At 39.9% G+C, this 13,636-nt stretch overlaps 1 protein-coding gene across 1 annotated transcript; it reads left to right on the top strand.

Annotated features, from left to right (window-relative positions):
* The first annotated feature begins 13 nt into the window (after positions 1-13).
* eci2 (enoyl-CoA delta isomerase 2) lies at positions 14-13,391 on the top strand. Its single transcript, XM_084048343.1, has 11 exons — positions 14-186; positions 2,421-2,482; positions 2,620-2,720; positions 4,072-4,170; positions 7,015-7,203; positions 7,753-7,822; positions 8,194-8,296; positions 8,733-8,853; positions 9,422-9,511; positions 10,267-10,410; positions 12,440-13,391. Exons 1-11 carry the CDS (start codon positions 131-133, stop codon positions 12,593-12,595), a joined length of 1,191 nt encoding a protein of 396 aa, XP_083904469.1. The 5' UTR covers positions 14-130; the 3' UTR covers positions 12,596-13,391.
* The last annotated feature ends 245 nt before the right edge of the window (positions 13,392-13,636 follow it).

The following is a 13,636-nucleotide window of genomic DNA, read 5'->3' on the forward strand; positions in this document are numbered from 1 at the left end:
GTAGTAAGTAACTTGACGCAGGTTGTATCATCATGGAGTAGCAGTGTGACCTGTGCTCAGATAATAGTTAACTCTTTATTATCTTGGTGGTGTTTTGTTGTTGTACTTTGAACCATTGTTTCACGTTTAAATGGCTGCCGTTGTTTCCAACTGGTCTGCGGCGTGGAGAGTTGTTAGGTTAGCCAGGTAAGAACACAAACAAACACACAAACAAACAAACATTGAGCTGCTTTGTTGTTGTCTGACTGTAGGTCAAATGTAAAACAACTCCTAAACTAACCCTGAATCATGACTGTCAATGATATGACAGTCATGTTTCAGGGCTACTCCTAAACTACACTATATGAACGTTAGTGATCAGGTTAGCAGGTCTAGTCTACGTAACTAGCTCTGTAACTAGAACTAATCTGATCACTTGGAACGACAGTTACAGTTAGGCTATGTGTTCATTCTAGATAGCCCAGCATGCAAGCTAACAACTGGAATCTCTACACTAAGCTACTCAATACAGATCAAACCTAATTTATGCTCTATTGTACGACGGTGTCGCTTGCCGAAAATCACAGATCTACAAGCTAGCTCATAGATCTGTTATTTTTCTTCTTTTTTTGCAAGCGAGACCGTCGTACGGCGGAGGTTACGTTGTGTGTGAACTTTGCTCTAGATTCCTTTATGGAAGCCATAGTGCACAGAAATGAATGGTGGCACAGGCCAGTTGTTCTCAAACGTTTTCATGTCAAATCAATATGTATTTGGCTGCTGCAGATCCCCATGGAACCCCATACAAGATTTATGTTGTTAAAATGTGTAGAGACAGGGGTCTTCAACAGGGGGTCTGTGACCCCTAGGGGTCCTCAGAGTTACTACAGGTGGACCGCCAAATCTTTGTGTGATTAGATAGGATGTATTTCGTTTTACATTAACCACTTGAACCCTAGCATCCCTATTCTGAGGTTAACTTTAGCCAAAAAATAGCAGATCTACAAGCTCACAACGCCTCGAGGCGTTGTGAGCTTGTAGATCTGCTATTTTCGTCTAAGAGGTTTGGTGTAGGGGGGGGTGGGGGGAAGCAGACGAAGTACAGAGTGAAAGGTCAAGTTTACTAATTATTGACGGTTGAAGTGGTTATGTCTGAAAGTACACGTTAACGTGAATCCAACATCTGCTGTCAAACAAGTCTATGAAGCTATCTATGAAATGTATGAAAAAAGTGTGATCTGCAACACAATTTTATACAAAAGGTAGTGGGGGGTCCCTGCTTCATCTCTTTCTCAGCTAAGGGGTCCTTGGCCTGAAAAACGTTGACGACCCCTGGTTTAGAAAGTATTCGCTGGGTGAGCCATCATGGTGACGATGGTCATGGTGAGCACTCAGAGGGGAGCAGTTAGGGGTTAAGTGTGTCTTGCTGAGGGACACTTTATAGACATGTATACCACAGGGCCCGGAGGTGAACCGACGACCTTCTGATCACTAGACGCCACTTCTAAGCTACGGCCGCCTACCATCTCAATAAAAGGCAAATTAAACTATATGTAGGGCCACTCTCCCTCTTTAAAAACACAAGACAGAGAAATGGAGATCAGTGGTAAATAGTAGTAGTATCTGTACTGCAGTAATAGAAGTAACAGTAGACAACTAGATGATGTAGTAGTAGTGTCATTTCTGTCGCTGATAGTCTTATGTCAGAACCTATTTTTACTTTTTTACTTTATTTATTTGGTTCGAGACAGTGCACATTGTGTACTTACACAATACATAGCCTATACACCTGAGCAAGTGTACATATGCCGGAATTAGCCAAAGCTACTTTCCATCCAGACATATAACAACGATACAAGTTAGCAACAAAACTCACTCAAGGTACATCAACAATAGGCTTATATTCAAATCTATTTATCTATATATCTATCTATCTATCTATTAATTTAGAGTAGGCCTAGTCTATAAAAATATAAGCTATTGCATGTCTGGTTTATCTTTCAACCACTGTTTTAATTGTCCTTTGAAGGCTGAGAATGTGGGGCTCTGCCTTCAGGGTAACTGGGAGACGGTTCCAGTCCCATTCATGGTGTTACAGCAGCAAAGAGTAAAAGAATTGTACAACAATGAACAATACAGCAATACACTGTACTCACTTGCAGATGGATACAACACACACACACACACACACACACACACACACACACACACACACACACACACACACACACACACACACACACACACACACACACACACACACACACACACACACACACACACACACACACACAGTCAGTATGGGAATGTAGATGCAGATATTATATACAGAGAGGACACAACATAAATAACACAATGCTGCTAGACAGAAACTCTCACTGTAATAATGGGACAATATAATGTGTAAAACATTATCATCTTTTCACCCACCTCTCTCTCAGGTCAGTCCATCCATCAGTCATTCCCAGTCTGAAGTTCCACACCAGTGCCTCTCCTATGATGGGTTTGTAGAATGTTTTGTATTAAAGCTCAGTGTTGATACATTTGCATTTGTTATTGTGTTCCTTTTATTTGCTACAACTCATCACCTGCACAGATCCATTATAAGTGATACTACAAATTGTGTTACCTGTGTTGTAGCTACGGTGGAGGAGTTCAACAATGCTAAGAGCCAAATGGGTACCCTGAAGAATGACCCTGGGAATGAGGCTAAACTCCAGATCTACGGCCTCTTCAAACAGGTACGGTCAGCCAGCAACTACTGCAAACCAAGCTGTATGTGTCTACGCCTCATCCTCTCTGCTTCTTCCAGTTTTAGAGAGAGAGAGAGGATGAGACCATAACCCTAGAACACTGAAGGCAAGGCAAGTTTATAGGTATAGCAAATGTCAACAACAAGGCAGTTCAAAATGCTGCAGAGAGTGGAGCCTTCTCTATATTGTTGCTGCATAGTGTTGTGTATTTCTTATTACAAAAAAGACACAAAGGATAATGGTACATTTTTCATCCTGACAACAGTTTTTTGTTTTTAAATATATATGTATGTATTTCTGATTCCATTATTATGGAAGTCTGATGCCATTTTAAACACTACACAATTACATTGAAACTTGCCACATTTCATAAAAATGCAATTATGATGAGATACTTAGATTTTGTAATTGCGTACATAGTACCATAAACGTAATACCCGGGTCCCATGAATATACATTATGACTAACACCAGAATAGCATTTTGAGGAAGTGTGGTACGTTTTTAATTTGATTTTGAGGTGTCCAAAGCTGTGTTTCTACTGGAATACCTGTACATTGCTGTGTAAAAGATTTACATGAGAGCATGGGTAGCGAGATGTGTGTGTGTGTGTGTGTGTGTGTGTGTGTGTGTGTGTGTGTGTGTGTGTGTGTGTGTGTGTGTGTGTGTGTGTGTGTGTGTGTGTGTGTGTGTGTGTGTGTGTGTGTGTGTGTGTGTGTGTGTGTGTGTGTGTGTGTGTGTGTGTGTGTGTGTGTGTGTGAGAGGCTGCCTACACCCAGGGTGACATTGTTCAATGAACAAAAATCTTCCTAAAGAGCAATAACTAAGAGAAAGGTGTAAAATATATTTGCATGGAGTGTCCACTGTCCAACTACAATGCGAGTCAGTAACATAATTATTCCTTTCTGACAAGGTAGGGTGCCGTGATATTAACCCCGTTCCCACTCGTTTCAATTGCCTGCTGCCTGCCGGTATGTTTAATTTTGGTGTCCTGTGGGAACAGACCGTGTGCTGGTACTGTATATTTCGTACTGTCAATATCATGTCACCATACCTTGTCAGAATGCCTGCATTGTTATTCCATCACTTGAGAGTGAACTGTGAATGAAAAGCACCATTCTGCCGGTACTCGACCATCATGACAGTGCTTACATGAGACCAACATCTTAAACAATGTTGGTGTGAATTGAGATTCCCTGGAAAAAGCTCTTGTGGAATGGTAGAGAAAGTATTTGTGAGCTGAGGGTGGGTCGTGTGTAAGGTGGAGAGAGCAGTGAGTGAGAGAGTGAGCATGTCTGCGTTTAATGGGTTTACCCATCTACCATGTTGTACTCCACCAGGCTACACAAGGACCTTGCAACACTCCTAAACCAGGGATGTTGGACTTCATCAACAAGGTTAAATGGGACGCATGGAAATCCCTGGGCTCCATATCGCAGGTAGTAAATATGTAGTTTAATGATAATAATAGAATATGATCTTTAATCTTGTGATGTCCTTTTATGATTTATGTAGTAGCCATTAACCACTTTCACTTTTGTTCCAGGGACCTCCAGAAGCAAAGCAAACAAATATATGTATTCAAAGATTTGCACAACATGTTGTGCTGTGCGGACAAGCTTGTATATCTGCTATTTTTGAATAGCCCAAAGTATAAAACAATGGTTAAAGCTAAAATATCTAAAATGGCACAGTAGCGTGTGTGTTCCCGGTCTTAATGGGTTAAGTGGATACTGGTTTTGGGGGCAGCCATAGCTGAATGGGTAGAGGCTGCATGGGAGTCCAAATGTCACAGCTGGTTCGCCTCCCGGTCCACCCAGTGTCCATGAGCAACCCATTTTAGTCCATGAGCCAGACGAGATTTCATTATCGAAAGAGTGGGCAAAACCAAACCTATATTAAATTGTTTTCCCCATACGTACATGACAGGTGAAAAAATAACAAAATTTAAAAAAGAGTTATCATAATGAAACTTCCTGAGTTGATTACTTACATGAAGACAATGATTTATCGTATTACAAGTTTTCTGAAATTGTTTATTTAAATATGCAAATTAGGCATTTAGTCCATGAGCCAGAGCCCCAAAATTGAGCCAGGTATTGAATATTCCCTCGTTAAAAACCTTTGACTCCAACATCTTAACAAAATGAAATAAGAATGTTCACTCTGGCTTTGTCCAATGTTCCAATGTTGATTCTGGAAAGTTATGCGAATTCGGGCATATTTTCCTAATGCATAATTTGCATATTTAAATATACAATTTCAGAAAACTTGTAATACGATAAATCATTGTCTTCATGTAAGTAATCAACTCAGGAAGTTTCATTATGATAACTCTTTTTTAAATGTTGTCATTTTTTCACCTGTCATGTACGTATGGGGAAAATAACAAAATGTGTGATAACCATGAAAAAGCTACTCCTGTGGAAAGGTTATCATATATTTATTTACTCGTATTGACCCTATGAACAATTTAATATAGGTTTGGTTTTGCCCACTCTTTTGATAATCATTGCTCAATTTTGGGGCTCTGGCTCATGGACTATTTAGACCTGAAGCCGATTCTACATGTCTCCTAAATCCCAAGTATTCTGAAAAACGTATGTTTCTATATCAGTGGTGCTCAATCTTTTTCATGTCAAGGACCCCCAGAATTATATGTTTTTGGCCGCCGACCCCCATCTCAAAATATTTTGTTCCAGGGACCCCCAGAAGCAAAGATTTGAGTTAAAAATGTTCGCTTTAAAAATATATATATTCAAAGATTTGCACACATTTTCACTATTTCTCAAAAATAGCAGATGTACAAGCTCCTTGTATATCTGCTATTTTTGAATAGCCAAAGTGTAAAAGAATGCTTTTTAGCTCAAATAAAAAAATGACAGATACGTTCCAGGTCTTAATGGGTTAAACCCTAACTGCTCCCCAGGTCCTGTATTAAAAGCACCTCAGCAGTCAGCACCCCTAAAAAAAATGGGGTTGGGGTATAGGAGTTCAGAGACTGGAATGTAACAGTCACATGATTGAGACTTTGCCTTAAGACCCCTACACACTGTATGATATTTGACCTGATTTGGCTATTGGGGAGCTTTTTGTATTAATGTATTAAACATCAATCTGTGTTAAGTTAAACATTATAAAACGTGAGAGTGAGCGAGTCTGCTCGAGGATGGGCTGTTTATTTGAGAGGTACAGTATAGGGCTTGCAGAGAGAGAGCTGTGTGTTGTGTGGTGTGTGGTGTGTGTGTGTGAGACGTGTGTCTCTGAACAGTATTGCCAGATTTTGCGAGAGAAATAAGCAACCAGGTCTATGAAAACAAGCCCAACAAAAGCGACTAGGCCGCATGAGCACTTTAAACCTATATACAAATGAACAACATTAGGAAACAAGGCCAAATAAGCAACTGCACTTAGAAATAAGTTAAAAAATAAACACAACCACCAATTTTTTTTACAAGCAACTCGCTTATAATAAGTGGACACGGCAACACTGCTTCTGATCTGAATTGTACCGTGGTTGACTTTTTGAAACGTTTGTTTCAGAGAGAGAGAGAGACATACAGAGAAATAGAGAATTATTTAATGTCAATCATTGGCGTCCTGTCTCGGTCTCGCGCATATATCACAGGAGCCTATCATGTTTTCGTGAGACGTTTGGAATAAAAACGAATGAATGTATTGAGTCGGGATCACATCGTGGTGAAATATTTTGCAATGAGTGAACCCCTGTCGCCGACCAATCAATCTTGCAAGAACCACAACGATATAATATAGCCCGATTTCATGAGAGAAACTTGTGCAATGTGAAATGCTTAACGATCTGTTTACTTGCCGACCATTTCAAATGTCGGGCAGTGTGTAGGGGCCCTTAAGTTTTTCATTAACTGAAGGTCTTTCCTATTAAAAAACTTTGATTGTTCCTTCTGATTGTACACTATTGACCAGCCAACTAATTTAGATTGTTTCTTCTGATTGTACACTATTGACCTAATAAAACTAATTAAGGTGCTTCTGAAGGGTACCTTGTCCTTGTGTACTTAATTGAAATGAGGTTTGCCAAAGTGAAAGGGGTGGAATACTTTTGCAAACAACAATAAACGACAATAATAAAAGAAGGAACAGTGGTTTCTTAAATTGATATATTATCTACTAATGAATTTTGTAATTCCTTTATTTTTTTCTCAATTGGAAATTAAATGTATTATATGAAATTAAATATGTACATTTTAAATGTATAAAATACAAAGGCATCATCTATTTCTCCTATCCGTTTGGCCTATCAGGAGGAGGCCAGGCAGAAGTACTGCGACCTGATTGGCTCCCTGGTGACGGCAGAGGGAGGCTCCGTCCAAGTGGCTGCCCAGCCTGCTGGGAGCGCAGCGGTGTATGAGACGCTGATGGTCACCACCGAGAATGACATCACCACCATCAAACTCAACCGTCCGGCCAAGAAAAATGCCATCACAACAGAGGTGTGTGTATACTTGTATTACAATACTTGTGAGGACCAAATGTCCCCACAAGTATTATTAATTTTTTGGGAAATAATTGTGAGGACCATTTTCCTGCTCCCCACAAGAGAAATGGTTTTAAAAAAACAGATTTGGGGAGTTAGGCTTACAATTAGAATTAGAAATTGAAATATTCAGGGTTGGGTTGTGTTAGGCTGAGGTTTGACATTTAGAGGTAAGGGGTTGGAGTTGGAGTTATGCCTGATTCATACTTAGCTGTGTGCTGGTGTCATGTATCGAAAATATGTACGCTTGTAGATTGGGCTTTAGGGTTAAAAATGACAAAAAGAAAATGGCTGTAATGAAATCGCCCTCCTAAAAAAATGTGCGCACACTTGTATTAACTGTAAATATGTTCTTCCTCGTATTCTCTTTATTATTTACATATGTTTTTGATTTTGTGTATGAGGTCCACAATGTCTCTGACTGTGTTTTTGTCATCGTAGATAATGTATGACGGTTGCTAGCAATTACATCAAATCAAACTCACATTGCTCTCCTCATCCCCAGATGTACCATGAGATCATCAGAGCTCTGGAGCAGGCAGCGAAAGATGAATCTGTTATCACGGTCTTCACTGGTACAGTACACACACACACACACACACTCTCTCTTACATGACACATACTCAACCCGGAGTGATTTGAATTCCCTTAGAATGACCATGACAGAGGAATGCTGGCTAAATATATTGTTGCATTATTACATGATCATAGGTGTAAAGAGTAAAGAGTGGGTGGGTCTTTGGAAAAATGTTTGACTTGAAAATAATTTGAAATAAAAACTAAAAAGAATTGTAGGAAATGTACTCATTACCCATAAAAATGGGTCTGTGACCCATTGTTTGGGAAACACTGTTGTAGACGATTTCAAACTGACAGCAATAACACCAGTGAACCTTCCAACTCCTAAAGAGCATTTGTCACACCCACACACACACACAAACTGTAGGTGCCGGAGACTTCTACTGCAGTGGAAATGACTTGACCAACTTCACTAAGATCCCCGAAGGAGGAATGGAACAGATGGCTAAAGACGGAGGAGAGCTGCTCAGGTTAGGTTGATCCGTTTGATCGTTTCCATTTGAGTTGTATCAATGTAATACCTCGTGTCAACCAGTAGGTGTCCTGCCAGGCCACAGGAAGTTAAAATGTCTCAGTTGAAGAGTGCAGTTGTGTTCGTTATATTATTATATAGTTATATACTGCCACCATACAGATTGATCAAAATAATGCTTAGGTGTCTAAAAACGTTATGGATTGCACTGTAGCTTTGGTTTATTGATTAACTTAAGTAAATACAAATTTCTGTTGATGACCCAAAAAAATGTATCTTTTATGGGTCTTAAACAGTCTGTGGCATTTAGATGTGCGTGTGCGTGTGCGTGTGCGTGTGCGTGTGTGTGTGTGTGTGTGTGTGTGTGTGTGTGTGTGTGTGTGTGTGTGTGTGTGTGTGTGTGTGTGTGTGTGTGTGTGTGTGTGTGTGTGTAGGGGGTATGTGAAGGCCTACATAGACTTTCCTAAGCCATTGATAGCTGTGGTGAATGGACCTGCTGTAGGAGTGTCTGTCACTGTACTGGGTCTGTTTGACATCGTCTACGCTACTGAGAGGGTACACACACACACACACACACACACACACACACACACACACACACACACACACACACACACTACACTGAGAGGATAAGGTAAAGCTTTTTGCAGCAGTAAAACAATGAGAAAACATATAACATACATACATACAGTTGACACTTGGATAATGATTACACAAACACCATGCATTCCACACTAGCCATGACAAAACACAAAGATGAAAGTTCATACAGTTTAGTTTTTTGTATCATGAGTTAGGCCATGTGTTTTTGTGACTTGAGTTTCTTGTTTTTTTTGTTTTTTTTTCAGCTGAAAAAACAAGGCGCTCTCCTAAAATGCTGACATGTAGATCAGTGCAGATTAGACGTGCCTGGTTGCACTACTGACACTTTGTACAATACGTGGCACTCCCAATATTGAAAACAAATAAAAATAAATTATAATCAGGGACAGAAACATAAACACTTTGCCTTAATAACTCCTTACTAACTCCTTACTGTTGTGACATATGTTTATCTCTCTCTTTGTCTCTCTCTCTCTTTCTCTCTCTCTTTATGTCTCTCTCTCTTTCTGTCTCTCTCTAGGCTACATTTCACACTCCGTTCAGTCAGTTGGGTCAGAGTCCTGAAGGTTGTTCTTCCTACACCTTCCCTAAGATGATGGGCGTCGCTAAGGTACTGTACACACACACACACACACACACACACACACACACACACACACACGTACACACGTACACACGTACACACGTACACACACGTACACACACACACACACACACACACACACATATATATATCTCACACTGAAGCCAGCGTGAATGTGACATTGTTGACTTTCACCACCTTTGTCAACTAAAACAAGTTACAACTTGATGTATTCAATGTTATATTAATGAGGTTTTCAGATGTGTCATTTGCTTCCGACCCCCCCAAAATAATCATATTTGAACTGGGGACCCTCCACCCTGAGAAGCACTTGGAATTGTAGGCATTACATTTGCCTCTTTCTTACCGTATATTGTTTGACCAGTTTTTATAGTATAGTTTGTTGCTTACTTTTGATGCAGTAATGGTCTTTTTTCATTTCTTATCGTTTTCTAGGTATTAGGTAGGCTATTAAAAGTCCTTAAATTGTCACTTTACTGTCATCTGGGGACCCCCCTGGGGCTCCAGACCCACAGGTTGAGAACTGCTTGATTATGGTAGCAGCAATGCTTACAATATGATGACCCATTTATTAAGACATCACCCAGTGTGTCTGACAGTGCAAGGAGTTGGAAAAATCACCTTCTTCTCCCTGCATTTAAAGAGTCTCCATGCAAACCAAAGGGTTTATAGCAAAACATTTACTGCAGTGTGCAGTGATGCAGGATTTTCATCAGATGTTCTGTTTCTCTCTCTCTCTCTCTCTCTCTCTCTCTCTCTAGGCCAGTGAGATGTTATTGTTTAATAAGAAGTTAACAGCAGTGCAGGCCTGTGAACAAGGTTTGGTTACTGAGGTGTTTCCAGAGAGTTCCTTCCAGACAGAGGTGTGGACCAGACTGCAGGCCTACGCCAAACTACCACGCAATGTATGTATAACACACACACACACACACACACACACACACACACACACACACACACACACACACACACACACACACACACACACACTACAAGTATACTTTGTATTAATCTAATAACTCATCTGATATGAAGCACGTTTTATAACATACTTATATTGCATTATAATTTGCTTAGCCTTATAACACAATTATAGTACTCAAGTACTCATAATGCTTCATACAGATGTGCCACTTCAAAACTTCACACGTTACTGTTCTTTCCCTGAAAGTGGCCTGAAAGTGGCCTGAAAATGCTTTTTTTCCCTCCCTTTTCTGCCCTTAAAATGCACTGTTTTGCCCCTGAAAGGAAGTTGTCACTACACACCCCCGTTTTTCCCTTCAACAGACATCCATATACATGAGAACAAAAGAATGTGTGTTGAATAAGGTGTCAGACTCATTATGAGGCGAAAGGTGATTTGACCAGTTGCTCAAATTAATTAGCATCATAAAAGCAGTGATCATCAAAATAATTCAGCATTTTAAATGCCCTTCTTTGTCCCTCTTATTGCCCTGGGAATCCCCTGAAAATGTACTGTCTTGGCGATGGCAGGACATGTGAAGTTTTGAAGTGGCACATCTGTACCAATACTCTTATAAAGCATTACTTAAAAGTCAAGTTAATATTTCATAATTAAGGTACACTCGCAAACCTTTTCTTTTGCCAAAGATCATAGTGCATTATAACTCTACATACATTGTATTATAATATGAATTCATTTATGCTATGAAGCATTTTGCAGCATAACTGTCATTCTGCGACAACAATGTTTTGAAATGAAAATTCTTCTGAGCCATCTCAGCTTGTCAACTGCCTGAATGCACAGGGTACTTTATTTCCAGTGGTTTAAAAGTACCGAAGCACAAGTACTTTGTTAGAATACTAACGGATATTTTTTTTATAGTTATATATTCATCATGATTCTTCAATACTTTTAAGATAAGAACATTCTACTTTTACTCCACTACATTAACATTGGACTTCTCGTTATTAAAAAAAAATCTGAATATTAAGTCGCTCAGTATTTTATTGAATTATCCACGCGAGAACTGGCGAGAAGTTGCCTGCAGTAGGACACAACAATGTACATTTTATGTCCATTGTTGTGTACTATAGGTCCTATAGGGCACAACAATGGACATGCTGTATTTCCATCATGGTGACTTATTAGGGCCTGCTTCATACTGTATTTATGCATTTGATGTTTGATAGGATAATTTTTGTGCCAGTCCTTTATATTGCACAGGTTTGAATTTGAGAAAAAAAGGACTTGGGTATACCAGTGTGTGTTCTGTGCACAGTTCCCTGGCAGGGAAGAGTCTTTGTGAGTAGTGCAGTGTAGCCAGGCTGAGGCTGACATGGTGAAACTGTTTCCACGTTAATATAAATGAAAGGATTTTGTTATTTTTGAGCACCTCTCTGACAATGGCACAAGAACTTACAGTATGATGTGTTTCATGAACCATTAGTTGAGTTAGAGCATCATTTAGCCTGGGATGATATTGAGTGATTGAATGACACAAACGACCAATGGATGGAGTGACGGACAAAATCCAGTCTAAAAACGAAAACATTTGACTTTCTAAAAGCTTTCATCCAAAGCTAGCAAGTGGATGAAAATGGAGAATTCTTTCTTTGTTACAGTATGATGGACAAAAAGTCCACTTAAAACTCAAACGGCTACAAATGGACCGGGAAGCTAATGAGTGAGTGAATGAAACATACGGCTGTGTAAAAGCTGACGATGAATTCTTTATATGGATCGATGGAGAAAATCCACTCTAAACTCAGAAATGGCTACAAATGGATGGAGATGTCATGAGATGGAAGAACTGCACTCAAAACTCTTCTGTTGTACTCTTTTATGTTGATGTGCAGCTGAAAATGTATCTTTCTGACTCCCTCTGTCTTACTCTACCCCTCTCTATTCCTCTCTCTCCCTCTTATCTTCCTCTATCTCTCTACCCCCCCTCTCTCTCATGTGTCCATCAGTCTCTGGCTCTCTCTAAACAGTTGATTCGTGGGGTGGAGAAGGAGCGTCTCCATGCTGTGAACGATGCAGAGGTGGAGCGTCTGGTGGAGAGGTGGTTGTCAGACGAGTGCATGCAAGCTATCATGAGCTTCTTCACGACCAAGGCCAAACTCTGAAGTCCAGTTCTTTAATTAATGGAACCTAACACTTGTACTGTAGATTCACAATGAACTACTAGAATGTTTAATTCAAGTATTTTCCTGATGGAATCCCTTACTCAGAACCTGAGTGGTGTGTAAAAGAGTTTGTTTATGTGCCTTCATGACACCTGGTACTGCTGGTTTCTAAGACTAACCAAGCACTAGTCGTTAATGTAAACACTTGGTAGTACAGAATACCAGCAGTACCAGTGGTCCCTGTGTACCAGGGCTTAAGAGTAAACAACCCTGGTCCAGATTCTAATAAACATGAGCTATGACTGTCAGTATCTATGGTATTTATGTACATGGGTTATTTAGCAACGGTAATGGAGCGATGCTTTGAATAAATAACACTTGGTTCAGAAGATAAAGGAAAATTGTCTTTGTGCTTATCTGTATTAAAACACTTTGTAAAGGGATGTCAAGTTTATAAATGATCTCTGAACCGGAGTGTTTGACGGGTTTAACCTTTCAGAATGGAATGGGTTTTGATCTGCTCTGAACAACAGTGCATGGTGACGGCTGATCACTTTGATTGCTTGTCTTTCCTTTGGTTCAGTGTGTTTTTAAACGGCTGCTACAGTATGTGCCTGTGTTTTGTAAAAGATTTTAACAAAAGAACTGTATAGTTTAAACGTACACACAGAACCCTCTGTGGAGATATATTCCTGTACATACACAGCAACATAGTGTTTGCTGTGGAGTGGCATTTGAAGGACACAATTCCATGTACTGTAAATGTTGTGAATACAGACATAAGTGTTTAAACACAGCATGTGAGTCTGGTCTCTTTGAACTGGTGCAGTCTCATGTATTTCATGACTATCTGCTATCTCCGAAATCACAGCGTTAAGTTAGGGTGTCATCTACCAACTAGAAACCAGACTATTCCTCATATTTGTTTCCTCCAAACAGTTCCTGTAGTAGAGCCTGCCCTGCAGTAAAAACTGCAGTGACCTTACTAAGCATGCAATATTGCAATAAGCTGTGAGACTTCTGCAGGTTTATGCTGAACTC

This window comes from Gymnoscopelus microlampas, assembly GCF_963454915.1.
Source record: "Gymnoscopelus microlampas genome assembly, chromosome: 22".
NCBI classification, from domain to species: Eukaryota; Metazoa; Chordata; class Actinopteri; order Myctophiformes; family Myctophidae; genus Gymnoscopelus; species Gymnoscopelus microlampas.

Excerpts from the sequence above, each read along its gene's own strand:
- eci2 (XM_084048343.1), top strand. The coding sequence starts at position 131 with ATGGCTGCCGTTGTTTCCAACTGGTCTGCGGCGTGGAGAGTTGTTAGG. Across the intron at positions 187-2,420 it reads AGAGTTGTTAGGTTAGCCAG|GTCAGTCCATCCATCAGTCA; the intron begins GTAAGAACACAA and ends CCTCTCTCTCAG. Across the intron at positions 2,721-4,071 it reads TCTACGGCCTCTTCAAACAG|GCTACACAAGGACCTTGCAA; the intron begins GTACGGTCAGCC and ends GTACTCCACCAG.